Source organism: Pituophis catenifer, unplaced genomic scaffold (assembly GCF_029215685.1).
Source record: "Pituophis catenifer annectens isolate HBS135680 unplaced genomic scaffold, rPitCat1.0.hap2 SCAF_12, whole genome shotgun sequence".
NCBI lineage: Eukaryota > Metazoa > Chordata > Lepidosauria > Squamata > Colubridae > Pituophis > Pituophis catenifer.
Genome location: NW_027256892.1, coordinates 25,048,096 through 25,063,157, shown reverse-complemented (window position 1 = coordinate 25,063,157; position 15,062 = coordinate 25,048,096). Strand labels below are relative to the sequence as shown.

Sequence of the window (15,062 nt, the reverse complement as noted above, 5' to 3'; positions counted from 1 at the left end):
GGAGAACCGGTAGCGGAAATTCTGAGTAGTTCGGAGAACCGGCAAATACCACCTCCGGCTGGCCCCAGAGTGGGGTGGGAATGGAGATTTTGCAATATCCTTCCCCCAGGAGTGGGGTGGGAATGGAGATTTTGCAATATCCTTCCCCCAGGAGTGGGGTGGGAATGGGGATTTTGCAGTATCCTTCCTCCAGGAGTGGGGTGGGAATGGGGATTTTGCAATATCCTTCCTTTAGGAGTGGGGTGGAAATGGGGATTTTGCAGTATCCTTCCTCCAGGAGTGGGGTGGGAATGGAGATTTTGCAATATCCTTCCTTTAGGAATGGGGTGGGAATGTGGATTTTGCAGTATCCTTCCCCCCAGGAGTGGGGTGAGAATGGGGATTTTGCAATATCCTTCCTCCAGGAATGGGGTGGGAATGGGAATTTTGCAGTATCCTTCCCCCAGGAGTGGGGTGGGAATGGGGATTGTGCAGTATCCTTCCCCGGCCACGCCCACCAAGCCACGCCCACAGAACTGGTAGTTTAAAAAATTGGATTTCACCACTGCTTTTTCCCCCAGTTTCATGTTTCCCAGAGCAAAAAGTCAGTTGTAGGAACTCTTCTCAGAACCTGCTGGTGAATTATAAATGCCCCCCCCCAAAAAAAAAAAAGATTCCCAAGGAACCCATGCATTATGGAAAGCCAGAAGTGGCACCTAGCGAAAAGTTACTTGGATCCCTGAACGCAAGGAGACGAACAGAGCATGCAAACTGGGAAACCGTCTCGGTTCCAAAGACAGGATTGAACGAGGATTTCAACAAGGGCATCCCGACAACACGACAAAGGTGAGTGCTGGCAGGCAGAAACCATGAGGACTGCTCACCCTGAAACTGATCCGACCGAAGCCATTTTGAAGCTTCAAGTGTTGTCACACTGGAGCTCAGGGATAGGGAGGGGGCAATAGTGATAGCTGGGGTTTTGTAGCCAAAACGAAAGGCTTCCTCCTGGGAACCAAGGTCACTCCCACTCCTCTGGGCTTACTCCAGGTTCTGTTGTGGCTCCGTTGCCTGAGCCTGGGCTATCGACAGATGCAGACTCTGAGAGTGAGGGAGAGGAGTTGCCAAGGCCTCCCTCTCCAGGACCCTCCTCTCTGGCAATGCCTCCGGAGGACACCGAAGGCCAAATGATAGGCTCAGAGCCAAGCACGTCCCCGCAGCCACAGGTGGACAGCGACGAAGGAGATAAGTGCTGGCTGGACCCTCGGCAGAGGCGCAGGGAGAAGCGTGCGCAGCAGAGGGGAAGGCATGCCAGAGATTAGCTGAGTCACTGGACCACACCCCACAGGGTATAAATGTGGGTGTGGTGGCCGGTTCAGTTTGTGACGAGCAAAAACTGGAAATAATCCATGATCTCTGCGTTACTGGACTTTGTCTGCTTGATCGGACTGCATTTGGATTAATCCTTGTATTGTTGACACTCTGCCTGTTTTATCGGAATGCTGGCAGTCTAATCTTTGTTTTGTGTGAGTAAAGTCTGAATTGGCAGCGAGCCACTGGGTTGCTGCCAGCTTTATCTTCAAAGAGTTTTGTTGTGTGGCTTATTAACTCCGGGCCATCTGTGGGGGTGCGTGTGGGGTACGGGGACAGAACAGGTTCCTAGGGGTGACGAAGGAGTGAGTAGAGGAAGGGGAGCATCTCTTACCTGGAGAAAGAGGACTCTGAAGGGCCACTGCTCTGCTGGCCTTCGTACTGCTGGACGAGCGCTCGGACACTCCAGTGCGGCCGCTCAATCTCTCCATGCAGGTGGCTGTTTCTAGAGAGAAGGACGGCACCGTCAGGAGGGAAGGCCAGAGCGCCCCAAAAAGAGAGAGACAAAATGCTTTCCCCTCTGCATCCTTTCCTCTCCATCTGGTGGTTGGTTTTCAAAAGTGCTTTACAGCTCTCTCTGAGCGGTTTACAGAGTCAGCCTCTTGCCCCCCAACAATCTGGGTCCTCATTTTACCCACCGCGGAAGGATGGAAGGCTGAGTCAACCTTGAGCCAGTCAGGATCGATCTCCTGGGAATTGGCAGATTTAGCCTGCAATACTGCATTCTAACGATAGGAAGGGAGGGAGGGAGGGAGGGAGGGAGGGAGGGAGGGAGGGAAAAAGGAAGGAAGGAAGGAAGGAAGGAAGGAAGGAAGGAAGGAAGGAAGGAAGGAAGGAAGGAAGAAAGAAAGAAAGGAATAGCCCTTAAGACTCATAGACCACTTCACCGTGCTTTTACAGCCCTCTCTAAGCGGTTTACAGAGTCAGCCTCTTGCCCCCCAACAATCTGGGTCCTCATTTTACCCACCTCAGAAGGATGGAAGGCTGAGTCAACCTTGAGCCAGTGAAATTCAAACTACCAAATTGCAGGCAGCCGGCAGTCAGCAGAAGTAGCCTGCAGTACCACACTCTAACCACTGCGCCACCGTGGCTCCTATATATAACCCCCGGAGACTGCAATGATCATAAATAGTGTGTTTAGCACCCAAATTTTGACCATGTAACCGTTGTAGGGATGGTGAACTGGTCATCAGTCACTTTTTTCAATGCCACTGTAGCTTCAAATGGTCACTAAGCGAATAGTTCTAAGCCGAGAACTACTTGTAAAGATCGAAGCGTCGTTTTTGCTGCAGATCACGTACCTGGGGTGAGGCTGGAAGGCATCACGGCCCACTCCCGAGACATCCTGGCGGACCTCTGCCAGGGCAGCCACCGCCTCCTGGGCAACAGCTACGGCCGAGCGAGACCTGTGATGGGCCAGCAAGATTCTGCTTCCCCCCTGGATCTCCTCCACGGTTCCTGGTGAAGCGATTTTGCCGGATCCAGGCTTAAAGTGAGCGGCCAGCGCAAGGACCAGCCTCATGATGCATTTCAGATTCCCATCCACGATATCTAGAAGACACAAATTCGCCAAAATGGTCGTGAGCTGATCAAGGGAAGGTGTTCTGCCCCAGCTACGGATCCCGCAGAACACAGCACACACAAAGTTTGTACAAAACTTAATTTACTAAAATAACTCAGTCTTTTTCAAAACAAAGGCTGTTAATAAACTTTCTTAACAGCCTACAAGAAACCAAAGATAAAGTAATCACAATCTTACTGAGGTTGGCAGAAAGCCCTGAAGCAATTTGCAGAGAATCCAGACGCGAAGGAGAGTGAGCTAAAGTTGTTCCCCACAAATTGCTTCAGTCAGCGTTCCTCCTTAAGTTCCTCCTTAAGTCAGCGGCCTGTGCAGCTAGTAGCTGATTCAGACAGCGAGGAGGCTGGTGTGGTGCTGCGCCAGCAGCCTGTGCAGCTGGCACTCGAGTTGGACAATGAGGAGGCTGGAGAAGATGTGTTGCCAGAGGCGGGGATTCAGCCAGGGCCTTCCGAACCTCCAGAAGCTCCCTTAAGTGAAGAGGACGAAGAGGAGGAGCCTCTTCTCGATGCATGGGCGCGCAGAGCTGTTAAAAGGCAAGGGTGGCTCCTCAGGAGGAGGTCTCCTTGAGAGTAAGGCTTGGAGCTAATTGGCCACTCCCTTAGCCTATTTAAGGAGGAACGCCGACTGAAGCAATTTGCAGGGAACAATTTAGTTCACATACCTTCGTGTCTTGTCTTGCTTATCTTATCAGCTTCCTGCAAATTGCTTCAGGGCATTCTGCCAACCATAGTAAGCTTTCGGTTATTATTCTTTGAATTCTTGGCGGCTGTTAATGCAATTAATTAACAGCCGTTGTTGTAAAAAACTGGTTTATTCAATAAACTTTGTGAACGGTATTTGTGTGTCGCTGCGTTCTTTGGGGTCCGTAGCTGGGGCAGAACAGGACTGGAATACCCAGGCCCTTCAAGGTTAACAGTTGAGGTTGAGGTTCACCTTTAGCCGAGGTCTGGTGCATGCGGATCTTCTTGGACGCCACGAATTGTAGGACTTTTTCCACGTTCTCCTTCATGGCCTGCTGGTTGGTGGGCGACTCCTCCACGGCACTGAGTTTCTCTCCAGCTGCAAGAGAGAAGCAGCCAAATTTTAGGGCAACTCTTAAACCTGCCGGTGTGGAGTTTGGCAGGATGACAATGGTCAACCTCCCCACCCCCTCCCTTGGCCTAAGGATGCCACTGTGAATATATAAAATATATTTTGTTCTCTTCTTGGAGCATCATAAAGCTACTACAGGTAATCCTCGATTTACAACGGTCCATTTAGTGACCGTTTGAAGTTACAACGGCCACTGAAAAAAATTGACTTATGACCGTTTTTCACACTTACGACCGTGGCAGCGTTCCCCACCGTCACGTGATCCCAAAATTCAGTCGCCGTGTCCCCGGGATCACATGATCCCCTTTTGCGATCTCCTGACAAGCAAAGTCAATGGGGAAACCAGATCCACTTAAACAACCGTACTACTGACTTAACAACCGCAGCGACTCACTTAACAACCATGGCAAGAAAGGTTGTAAAATGGGGCAAAACCCGCTTGAGAAATGTCTCACTTAACCACAGAATTTTTGGGGCTCAGCTGTGGCCGTTAAGTCGAGGACTGCCAGTACAGTCTTGAACCTGGTGGCTCAGCAGACTGATAGCATTGTGATTAACACCAGCTGTCTGCAATTACTGCAAGTTCGAATCTCACCAGGCTCAAGGTCGACTCAGCCTTCCATCCTTTCCAAGATAGGTAAATTGAGGACCCAGTTTGTGGGGGCAATAAGCTGACTTTGTATAAATATACAAAAGGCTATTGCCTTTTGTATGTATAAATATGTATACATACATAAATATGTATGTATAAATATACATGAAGGCTATTGCTTAACGCATTGTAAGCCGCCCTGAGTCTCCGGAGAAGGGCGGCATATAAATCAAATTAAAAAAAAAAAAAAAACCTTCAACTCCCAGAATTCCCCCATTTAAGTGAAATGTAAGTATGGCAAACAGGCGGGAGGGGAACGGTGATCTCCGGCACCATTTCTCTGCTCCTCCCTCTTAATCCAGGTTAAATCCAGGACGCTGAGCCCCGAAAACCATCTCAACGTCTTTGCAAGGAGGCTACTCACCTACGATCTCAATGAGAGAGGCGAGGACCACGCCATCGCGGAGGTCGCGTCTCAAATCCTGCACCGGTTTAACTTCTGGCTTCTTCTTTAGCTGTGAATTCACCCAGGTGACATACGACTGCAGCTGTTGCTGGAAAAAAGAAAGGAAGGAAGGAAGGAAGGAGGCCACCGTTACACTTCACTAAATGTAATGAAAGCATTAGCTTCTCTACCCCTCCATCCATCCATCTATCGAAAGCTCTACTAAGCAAGGTATATACAAAAGTATGAAGGCTATTGCTTAACGCATTGTAAGCCGCCCTGAGTCTCTGGAGAAGGGCGGCATATAAATCGAATCAATCAATCAATCAATCAATCAATAACTACAGTAGTGGCCAAAATTGTGGAAACCTTTTGGGAAAAGTGCATTTCTGAGATTTAATGGCTAATAACACCACTTTTTCTTTTGGAGTTGCAAGATTATCCTATTATATTGATATTATATTGATATTTTTTTTTATTTGATTTATATGCCGCCCTTCTCCGGAGACTCAGGGGGTCTTACAATGCGTTAAGCAATAGCCTTCATCCTTTTGTATATTTATACAAAGTCAGCTTATTGCCCCCACAAACTGGGTCCTCATTTAACCTACCTTAGAAAGGATGGAAGGCTGAGTCAACCTTGAGCCTGGTAAGATTCGAACCTGCAGTAATTGCAGGCAGCTGTGTTAATAACAGGGTGCTTTAAACCACTGTACTACCAAGGCTCTTATTGATTGATTTATTGATTTAGCTGCCAGCTGCCTGCAATTAGTGCAAGTTCAAATCTCACCAGGCTCAAGGTTGATTCAAGCCTTCCATCCTTCTGAGATAGGAAAATTGAGGACCCGGATTGTGTGGGCAATAAGCTGACTTTGTAGAAACATCGCTTATGGTGGGGGGCCAAAAGCCCTAATAATCAGGTATATACAAAAGAATGAAGGCTATTGCTATAAGTTTATTGTAAGCCGCCCTGAGTCTTCGGAGAAGGGCGGCATATGAATTGAACAAACAAACAAACAAACAAACAAACAAACAAACAAATAAATAATATCAGTACCGTCCACCTGTGGCTTTACTCCTGAGTCGGCCCTTGTTCCTTAGCTGTTCCCTTCTCCTGGCAGCTCTGCATATGCGCAGACTGGGAACAGGATCCAGCTGCTCGTCTGCCCCACTGATGTCTGACTCCGAAGGCAGCTGACAACTGTCAGACGGCCCTGGCCCCCTCTCTGCCTCCGACGCAGAGCCCTCATCCGAGCCTTCCCCAGACTCCAGGACTGGCCCATGTTCCTCCCCAACCTCCTCACTGTTTGAATCTGCTGCCAGCTCTGCTGACCGCTGGCGGGCCACAATAGGAACTGCCGTAAGTCAAGGACTGCCTGCACACCCCAAACCCCTCTTTTTAAAAAGCCACTGCCTTCCTCTTTTAAAGGGGCTGCCTCACTCATCACATCTAGGTCTGGATGTGGACTTTCATGAACAGTTTGAAACTCTTCAGGGAATTTCCCGCAGAACTTCGTGGCTTATTATGCTCGCGGAAAACTCTCTTACGGGGTATTTTTTTTTTGCCAGACTGAATGGAGATTTTAAAGTGGGCCTTGGTAGCACAATGGACTAATGCACTGTTATTAACATCTGCTGCTTGCAATTACTGCAAGTTCAAATCTCACCAGGCTCAAGGTTGACTCAGCCTTCCATCCTTTCAAAGGTAGGTAAAATGAGGACCCAGATTGTGGGGGCAATAAGATGACTTTGTATAAATATACAAAAGTATGAAGGCTATTGCTTAACGCATTGTACGCCGCCCTGAGTCTCCGGAGAAGGGCGGCATATAAATTAAAGAAAAAAAAAAATTCCTCCCAAACGAGAAAAACAAAAACAAAAAAAACTCAGAGAAAGGAGCTATCTGTCACCGATGACAGCTGAAGGATTTAACAAGCGGCCGAAATAATAAGGCATTAAAATTTCATGGAAAGGAAGAACAGCAGAGGGACAGTTAAATGCACAGAAAGCAGAAAACTACCCAAAAATAAATAAATAAAAAGATTTCTGAGATGTGAAAAGGAAGAGAATTTAGGGCAAATTGCTTCTTTATTTATAACTTCTCCCGCACGTCTCAAATTGTGTTAATATAGCGGAAAAAGTGCTTCCCTATAACGCTCCCTGGAGCAGAATGGAAGGCTGGCTGGATCTTGATTGAAAATAAACGTATCTTGCATTCTGTAAGCATCGATGCTCTCTTCCCCTCCCAGGTTCTCTCACCACGAGAAGGTGAAGAAAGAAAAGATGCCCACACACGGCTGCGTTTTCCCGAGATTGCTCGGGTTGTCACATTAGCGAAAGAGGAAAATGCCGCAGTTCGGGTTTTCAAAAATCATGGCCATGCCTTCGCAAACTGATGCGCAACTGCGGATTTCATACTTATTTCCACATCGCTTGTTGAATAAAAGTTCCGGTATTGTCTAAACAGGGGAAGGTCTCAACTCCTATAGCAAGAGGGTCAACGGGCCTTAAATTACGACTTAAGACCACAGAGTCCTCATATTCTTCCTCCACTTCTACTTCCTCCTCCTCCTCCTCCTCCTCTCCCATCTAGCACTGATGATGTTACCTAGTTTGGTAGTAAAAGGTCTACAAGAAAACAATCAAGCTCAGAGGGCACCAAGGATCCCACAATCCTCATTTTCTTCCTCCACTTCCACTCCCACTTCTACTTCCTCCTCCTCTTCCTTCCAGCACTGATGATGTTACCTAATTTGGTAGTGAAACTTCTGCAAGAAAACAATCCATCTCAGAGCCCACCAATGATCCCACAAAAACGATATTTAGAATGTATTGGACATGATGTTTGTAAAGAAAAAGATTTAATAATAATAATAATAATAATAATAATAATAATTTTATTTCTATACCGCCCTTCTCCCGAAGGACTCAGGGCGGTGTACAGCCTATTTAAAAACACAGACAAAACAGCAATTAAAATTTAAAATAATTAAATTTATTAAATTAAATTTAAGATAGCATTCTTCTGGAGATGTAGTAAAGATATAGTAGTCTTCATTTTATGACCCGCGGCTTAGTGACTGTTTGAAATTACAACAGACACAATCCCCAATCGGTACTTATGACCCAGTTCTAAAATGCCAACAGCCGGGCGACATAAATAAATAAATTTATGCAAAATACAGTAAGTTAAAAAAGGAAGCTTTACAAATATATTAGAAATAAATATAGGCAGGCTTAAATAATAATCACATTTGAATACGTATATATAGAATTGTCACTGTTAACAGCTGTAATAATATATTATACTTTGGAGAGACGGGATTGTTGAATTTTTTATTTCCTAAAGCAATTTCTGTGCATTTTGTTTCCTTTCTCAAACATACTGCATTTGCACCGCAATTATCTCTGTCTTTTGTTCTTTTTTTTTCCCCGCTACTATTTTAAAAGCAAGCAAAAAAAAAAAAAATCAATAATAAAAAAAAACCCCTCCCAGCCGATTTCTGCCTTTTGTCTAAAAAGCTTTAATTACCGAGATCGTCCCGTCTGCCGGCAAAAAATCAGGTCAAATTTGCAAGCTTTTCATCTGGAAGGTTTGCCCGTGAATGGAAATCTCTGCTTTGCATTTTTAATGAATTAAGTTTTAAAGTTGCTTGCTTCCTTGACATTTTTAATTACAGATTTCTTTTTGTATGTTAAACCGCGACCAGATGTTCCATTCTGCTTTGGCGCTGCATGGAAATCGGAGGAAACTGAGAAGGATAAAAGGGGAAGAGAGGCATCCGTAATAAGAGATTATTAATGAAGATAAGGAACATTATACGACCGGAGACCTCGGCAGACGACGAAAAAGCGGAATCACGTCACCTTATGTCTAGTCTGGATCGGATCGTTTTTCTCTCCCTGGGGAAGGTTTCTCCGTAGAACTTCCATCACTGAAAACTAAAACTTTGCCTGGTTTTTAAGACCTTATTAATACCTTTAGGCCAATATATATGTCAGGCATGAAAAAGAGGTTGAGACTCTGGAAAGAGTGCAGAGAAGAGCAACCAAGATGTTTAGGGGACTGGAGACTTAAAATTATATGAAGAGAAGGACCAGGGGAGACATGATAGCATCTTCCAGTATTTGAGAGGCTGCCACAGAGAGGAAGGTTCAATTAAACTGATTTATTGCTAAAAGTCTACGCACAGGAATCTTCTGAACTAATGGTCAGTGCCTGGTTAGGATTAGGTAAGAGTCAAGGGCACTCAAGGGGGTGGTGGGATTTTGTTTGCTGGTGGCTACGTAGAGATTCTAGGCTGATTCCTCTTTTCATTCCCCCCCCCTAGGTTTTGACAGTTTCCCAGCCAGTCTCACAATCCCTTGCTCCTTCCCCATCCCTCCTTTCTTACCGGAAGGGAAAGGGGAAGAAGAGGAAGACCAAGAAGGGGAGGGGAGGGGAGGGAAGAAAGGGAAGGGAAGAAGGGGAAGACCGAGAAGAGGGGAGGGGAGGGGAGGGAGGGGGAGGGGAGGGGAGAAAGGGAAGAGAAGATAGGGAAGGGAAGGGAAGAATGGGGAAGATGGAGAAGGGGAGGGGAGAAGGAAGGGAGGGAAGAAAGGAAAGAGAAGATGGGGAAGGGAAGGGAAGAAGGGGAAGATGGAGAAGGGGAGGGAAGAAAGGGAAGGGAAGGGAAGAAGGGGAAGATGGTGAAGGGGAGGGGAGGGAAGAAAGGGAAGAGAAGATGGGGAAGGGAAGGGAAGAAGGGAAAGGGAAGGGAAGACGGGGAAGATGGTGAGGGGGAGGGGAGGGGGAGGGGAGGGAAGAAAGGGAAGAGAAGATGGGGAAGGGAAGGGAAGAAGGGGAAGATGGAGAAGGGGAGGAGAGAGGAGAGAGGGAGGGGAGGGAAGAAAGGGAAGAGAAGATGGGGAAGGGAAGGGAAGGAAAGAAGGGGAAGACGGAGAAGGGGAGGGGGGAGAGAAGAAAGGGAAGGGATGACGGGGAAGGGAAGGGAAGAAGGGGAAGATGGTGAGGGGGAGGGGAGGGGGAGGGGAGGGGGAGGGGAGGGAAGAAAGGGAAGAGAAGATGGGGAAGGGAAGGGAAGGAAAGAAGGGGAAGACGGAGAAGGGGAGGGGGGAGAGAAGAAAGGGAAGGGATGACGGGGAAGGGAAGGGAAGAAGGGGAAGATGGAAAAGGGGAGGGAAGGGAAGAAAGGGAAGGGAAAGGAAAGGAATTTTCAATGTTCCCTGCCAGCTTCCCCTAAGGAAAGTCAATGGGGAAGCCAGCAGGAAGTCGGAAGTCATTCCTGCCCCCACTGCTTTTTGGCCTGCCTGTGGTCATTCTGTTCCTCTCTACAGATAAGGATATATCTCGGAAACAATGACCTAATGGGCCACAGGTTGTTTGGTAATGTTTTAAAACTTGGTGATAGGTCTACCTATTCTAAAGAGGAAGAACAAAGAAGAGCCGGAAAGGAAGCTCCCTTGAAGCATTGATGCTCCGATCCTCGCTCGGGTTCTGATGTTCCTTGTGGCATCGGACGTGGCTGTGGCTGTGGGGAGAGCAACAGGGATCCATCTCAGCTTCTCTCTTCACTCAGCTTCTCCCTGCCTAACCAGACCACCTTGTACGCCGCAGTGCCTAGCAACAAGTTCTGGAAATTTAAAAATAGCTGGCACATTTTCTCTCTGATTTTTTTCGCCCGTTTCCAAGGAGAGGCAATCAGGGGGCAGGATTAAGTCGGGTTCAGCTGTCGAATTCAGCAATTAACCCCCTGAAGCCGGTATAGACTGGGAAATGGGAGTTCTGGCGTTCGCTTTAGGAAACTGGGCAGACTCTGAAACGTAAGCGTTGTCAGTCGGATCTTTTCGATACGCGTATTTAACTCCACGAAACATTCAGAAATGCTTTGTGTATCCAAGCTCTATCCATCTGTGCCTGCGTGTGCTGAATTCTGCATGTGTTTTGCCCCAGTTACGGACCCCAAAGAACGCAGCACACACAAAGTCCGTACAAACCTTAGTTTACTAAATTAAATCAGTCTTTTTCAAACAAAGGCTGTTAATTAAACTTTCTTAACAGCCTACAAGAATCCAAAGAATAAAGAATCTTAATCTTACTATGGTTGGCAGAAAGCCCAGAAGCAATTTGCAGAGCACTAAGATCAAGACGCGAAGGAGAGTGAACGAAGTTGTTCCCTGCAAATTGCTTCAGTCGGCGTTCCTCCTTAAATAGGCTAAGGGAGTGGCCAATTAGCCCCAAGCCTTACTCTCGAGGAGACCTCCTCCTGAGGAGCCATTCCTGCCTTTTGGCAGCTCTGTGCACCCGTGCATCGAGAAGAGGCTCCTCCTCTTCGTCCTCTTCACTTATGGGAGCTTCTGGAGGTTCTGAAGGCCCTGGCTGAATCCCCGCCTCTGGCACCACATCTTCTCCAGCCTCCTCACTGTCCGACTCAGATGCCAGCTGCACAGGCTGCTGGCGCAGCACCACACCAGCCTCCTCACTGTCGGAATCAGCTACTAGCTGCACAGGCCGCATACGGGCCACAACAGCCTGTGAAATGTTTATTCGTTGATTTAAAGGTATTGGCTGCCAACTCTAACGGACCAAGATATACGGTAGATACCGCAGCGGTCAACAAATTGTCCAAAGACAGGACAACTTCATTTATTAAAAAGCCTCTCTCCTCCATGATAAATCTCATCTCATCAATCTTTTTCCATCCATCTAGCTTTAAAAATATGGGAGTGGGGGGGAGAGGTGGAGCTTTTAAAAGGTTTTGTTATCAACCAATTCATTCTCAGCCTTCAGAACTATTTTCCCATTCCAAATATTGGAAATTATTAAAAAGGGTCTTCCCCCCCTCCCCCGAAATCTCCACCGATTCCAAAACTTCAAAAAATAAAATAAAAACAAAATAAAACAAAAAGGCCATTTAAGTGCCTCTTCCATCCCGTGTTTGTCATCCGGTGCTTCTTTTTTCCCTCCAAGGAAAATAAATAGTTTCTTTCTCCTTTTATGACTGTCCAAGTCACAAGATCATGATAAACTCAAATCAGCAACTCCATAATTCAGGCTTCAACTTCTAGGCTGCCCAAATTGGAAACTTCCATAGGAGTGTGTGTGTGTGTGTGTGTGTGTGTGTGTGTGTGTGTGTATAAATTTATTATTTTGCTGATAATGAAATAAAGGGAGACTAGTACAGATCTATTTCAAGCTATTTAGCTCTCATCAGCTAGCCATACCCTTACTTTGATTCGAACTTGGCTTTCCTGCATGTTAGACAGTTGTATCCTCTGATGAAGGGAGGAGAACTTGTGGCTCAGAGGTTAATACAACTGCCTAACATGCAGGAAGCCCAAGTTTGAATCCAAGTAAGGGTATGGCTAGCTGATGAGAACTAAATAGCTTGAAATAGATCTATACTAGTCTCCCTTTATTTCTTTATCAGCGAAATATAAATTTGGTATAAAATGGGGTTTGTCGTGAATGCGACAGCTTGAGGGCTCCTGGATTGGAGCTGAAAGGCGAAAGGGATGCAGTATGCTCCCTCCCACATGCTGGGGTAGACCAGGTGTCTCGATAGAAAAACACTTATTTTCCCCAAAATAAGACATCCCCTAATAATAAGCCCAATCGGGCTTTTGAGCGCATGGCAATAAGGCCAAGCGCTTATTTCAGGGTTCAAAAAAATATAAGATAGGGTCTTATTTTTGGGGAAACACAGTATAAGGGAGATGCGGTGGCTCAGTGGCTAAGACGCTGAGCTTGTTGATCGAAAGGTCGGCAGTTTAGCAGTTCGAATCCCTAGTGCTGCATAACGGAGTGAGCTCCCGTGACTTGTCCCAGCTTCTGCCAACCTAGCAGTTTGAAAGCACGTAAAAAATGCAAGTAGTATATTACTATATATATATATAGTATATAGTATATAGTATATAATTATTATACATAATAATAGTAATTGGTTCTACCATGTTTATATCTCTTCCCTCGAGCAGGGTCTCCCAACCTCAGCAAAACTTTAAGACTTGTGGACTTCAACTCCCAGAACTCCCTAGCCAGCAAGGAATTCTGGGAGTTGAAGTCCACAGCCAGCAAGGAATTCTGGGAGTTGAAGTCCACACATCTTAAAACAGCTACATATTGGCTGGGGACTTCTGGGAGTTGAAGTCCACAAGCCTTACAGTTGCCAAGGTTGGACACCCTTCTTCTAAAAGTTGGGCATGATCTAATATGGAGTTCTGGGGGTGTTCTGGGGGTGCAAAACGAACCCCTCTTCTAACAAGAAAAGGGGGGGCCCTATTCCCTTTGGCTCGGTGACTACCTGGGGTTGAACGAAGGTGGTCTGGGAGCCCACAGCCCACCAAAAAGAAGGCAGGAAGAAGCAGAAACAAAGGAAATTTCTCCACCAGCCTTCCCAAGTCCAGACGCAGATGGACTGCCAAATTCCCCACAGGGTCTAAATGCATTTTGGCTGGGATGAATGAAAACAAGACGAGGGGATTATTGGAGGAGCAGCCATATGTTCCTTGCCGTACAACGCTGTTTAAAAGCACTTTTCCCCCCATCACCGTGATTAATGGTGCGCCTTCTTACCAAGTCATACATTACTAGGAGCAAAACTAAATGGGTTGGAATACAACGGCATTATTGCTTAAAATGCAAAACAAACTCCCACGAATGTCCAGCAGTTTGAAGAGAAGATGGGAAGATATAATGCCACACCCAAGGAGGTTCATGCTGTACCCAAGGAAAAGTCCACATGGGGCCATTGGAAGCTTTGAAGCTTTGAGCTGATTTTTAAGGAACTAGCAGGAAGTCAGAGAACTGAAGTTATGGGAGCCTCAGTTCTCCACAGGAAACATGCTTTGAAAGCTGGAATAAGAACATCTTTATCCTATTTCCTACCCATATTTGAAGCTCTTAGAACAGAAAAGAAAGAGAAATTATTTTCAGAACAAGCCAGACTAATGGTAGTTATCTGCTGTGAAGGGAAGGATGAACATCTGGTGTCCAAAATACAGGACTGGCATACGTGGGTTGGAACTTGGATTGGAAAAAAAAAAAAAAACCATTGAAACCTGAAAACAGATTTATAAAGAGGTCCATCAGCTGCTCTTAGTATGAGTGAAAACAAAGTCAATTGAAAGTTGGATCTTCTGGAGTTTCAACCTACACCATGAAGCACAGTTCCAGACAACTCCTGGACTTCTCCTATCTTGCTGGGCACTCCAAATTTTTCTGTATTTCTGGGAATTGCACATTCCTGACATCAAACTATGATCCTTTGGTGTGGACAGACCACGCAATTCCGTCTCAAAATATCTAGGAACTGGATGGGAATTCCCTTCAGACAATCAGGCATGCAAACGTAACATGGTTTTTCCCAACCCTTTTCAAAATTTGCTTTGGCCACCAACAAATAAGACAACCACATCTTCATGAGACCAAGAAGCCTCAGGTTACTGACACAAATCTATTTTTTTTCTAAGAACGTTGCTAAGAAATCGAAGCATCATCAACCCGAATCCAAATGCCGAGGAGAACCTGCCCATTCTCTTATCACACCAGTTTTCTGCTTTCATTTGAAGCTCCAAACATTAGGACTAAACCTCACCGCAAAGTTTACCGTTCCCATCTCCCGTACTCAGCAAACTGGGAATTATTTAAGCCAGTTTTTCTCAATCTCAAGCCACTCTCAGATGTGTGGACTTCAACCCCCAGAACTCCCCAGCCAGCCAAGAATGCTGGGAGTTGAAGTCCACATCTCTTAAAGTCAGTAAAGTTTGAGAAACGTTGATTTTTAAATTTCACCAAAACGAATGGTTCTTTGCAAAGCACCGGCCAAACTGCCCAGCATTTCCACTCCAGTCCTCTCCCTCCAACTTCTCCCGCACCCCACATCTCCCCCCACGCAGCCCCAGAGGAACTGAGCACCGCCTGGAGATGAAGCCGACGCATCCTTTACCTCCAAGAAGCTCTCTTGCACGACATCCCACGTTTTTTCCCGGGCCTGGCAGGCAAGCAT

General features: G+C 46.4%; 1 protein-coding gene across 1 annotated transcript; it reads right to left on the bottom strand.

The window, feature by feature from the left end:
• Positions 1 to 1,677: 1,677 nt before the first annotated feature.
• DIXDC1 (DIX domain containing 1) lies at positions 1,678 to 15,062 on the bottom strand. The gene is made up of 5 exons (XM_070952569.1): positions 15,003 to 15,062; positions 5,035 to 5,164; positions 3,860 to 3,985; positions 2,649 to 2,898; positions 1,678 to 1,792 (listed from the first exon to the last, which is right to left on the bottom strand). Exons 1-5 carry the CDS (start codon positions 15,060 to 15,062, stop codon positions 1,678 to 1,680), a joined length of 681 nt encoding a protein of 226 aa, XP_070808670.1.

Excerpts from the sequence above, each read along its gene's own strand:
- DIXDC1 (XM_070952569.1), bottom strand. The coding sequence starts at position 15,062 with ATGCTTGCCTGCCAGGCCCGGGAAAAAACGTGGGATGTCGTGCAAGAG. Across the intron at positions 2,899-3,859 it reads GCACCAGACCTCGGCTAAAG|ATATCGTGGATGGGAATCTG; the intron begins GTGAACCTCAAC and ends TGTGTCTTCTAG. Across the intron at positions 1,793-2,648 it reads GCCTTCCAGCCTCACCCCAG|AAACAGCCACCTGCATGGAG; the intron begins GTACGTGATCTG and ends CCTTCTCTCTAG.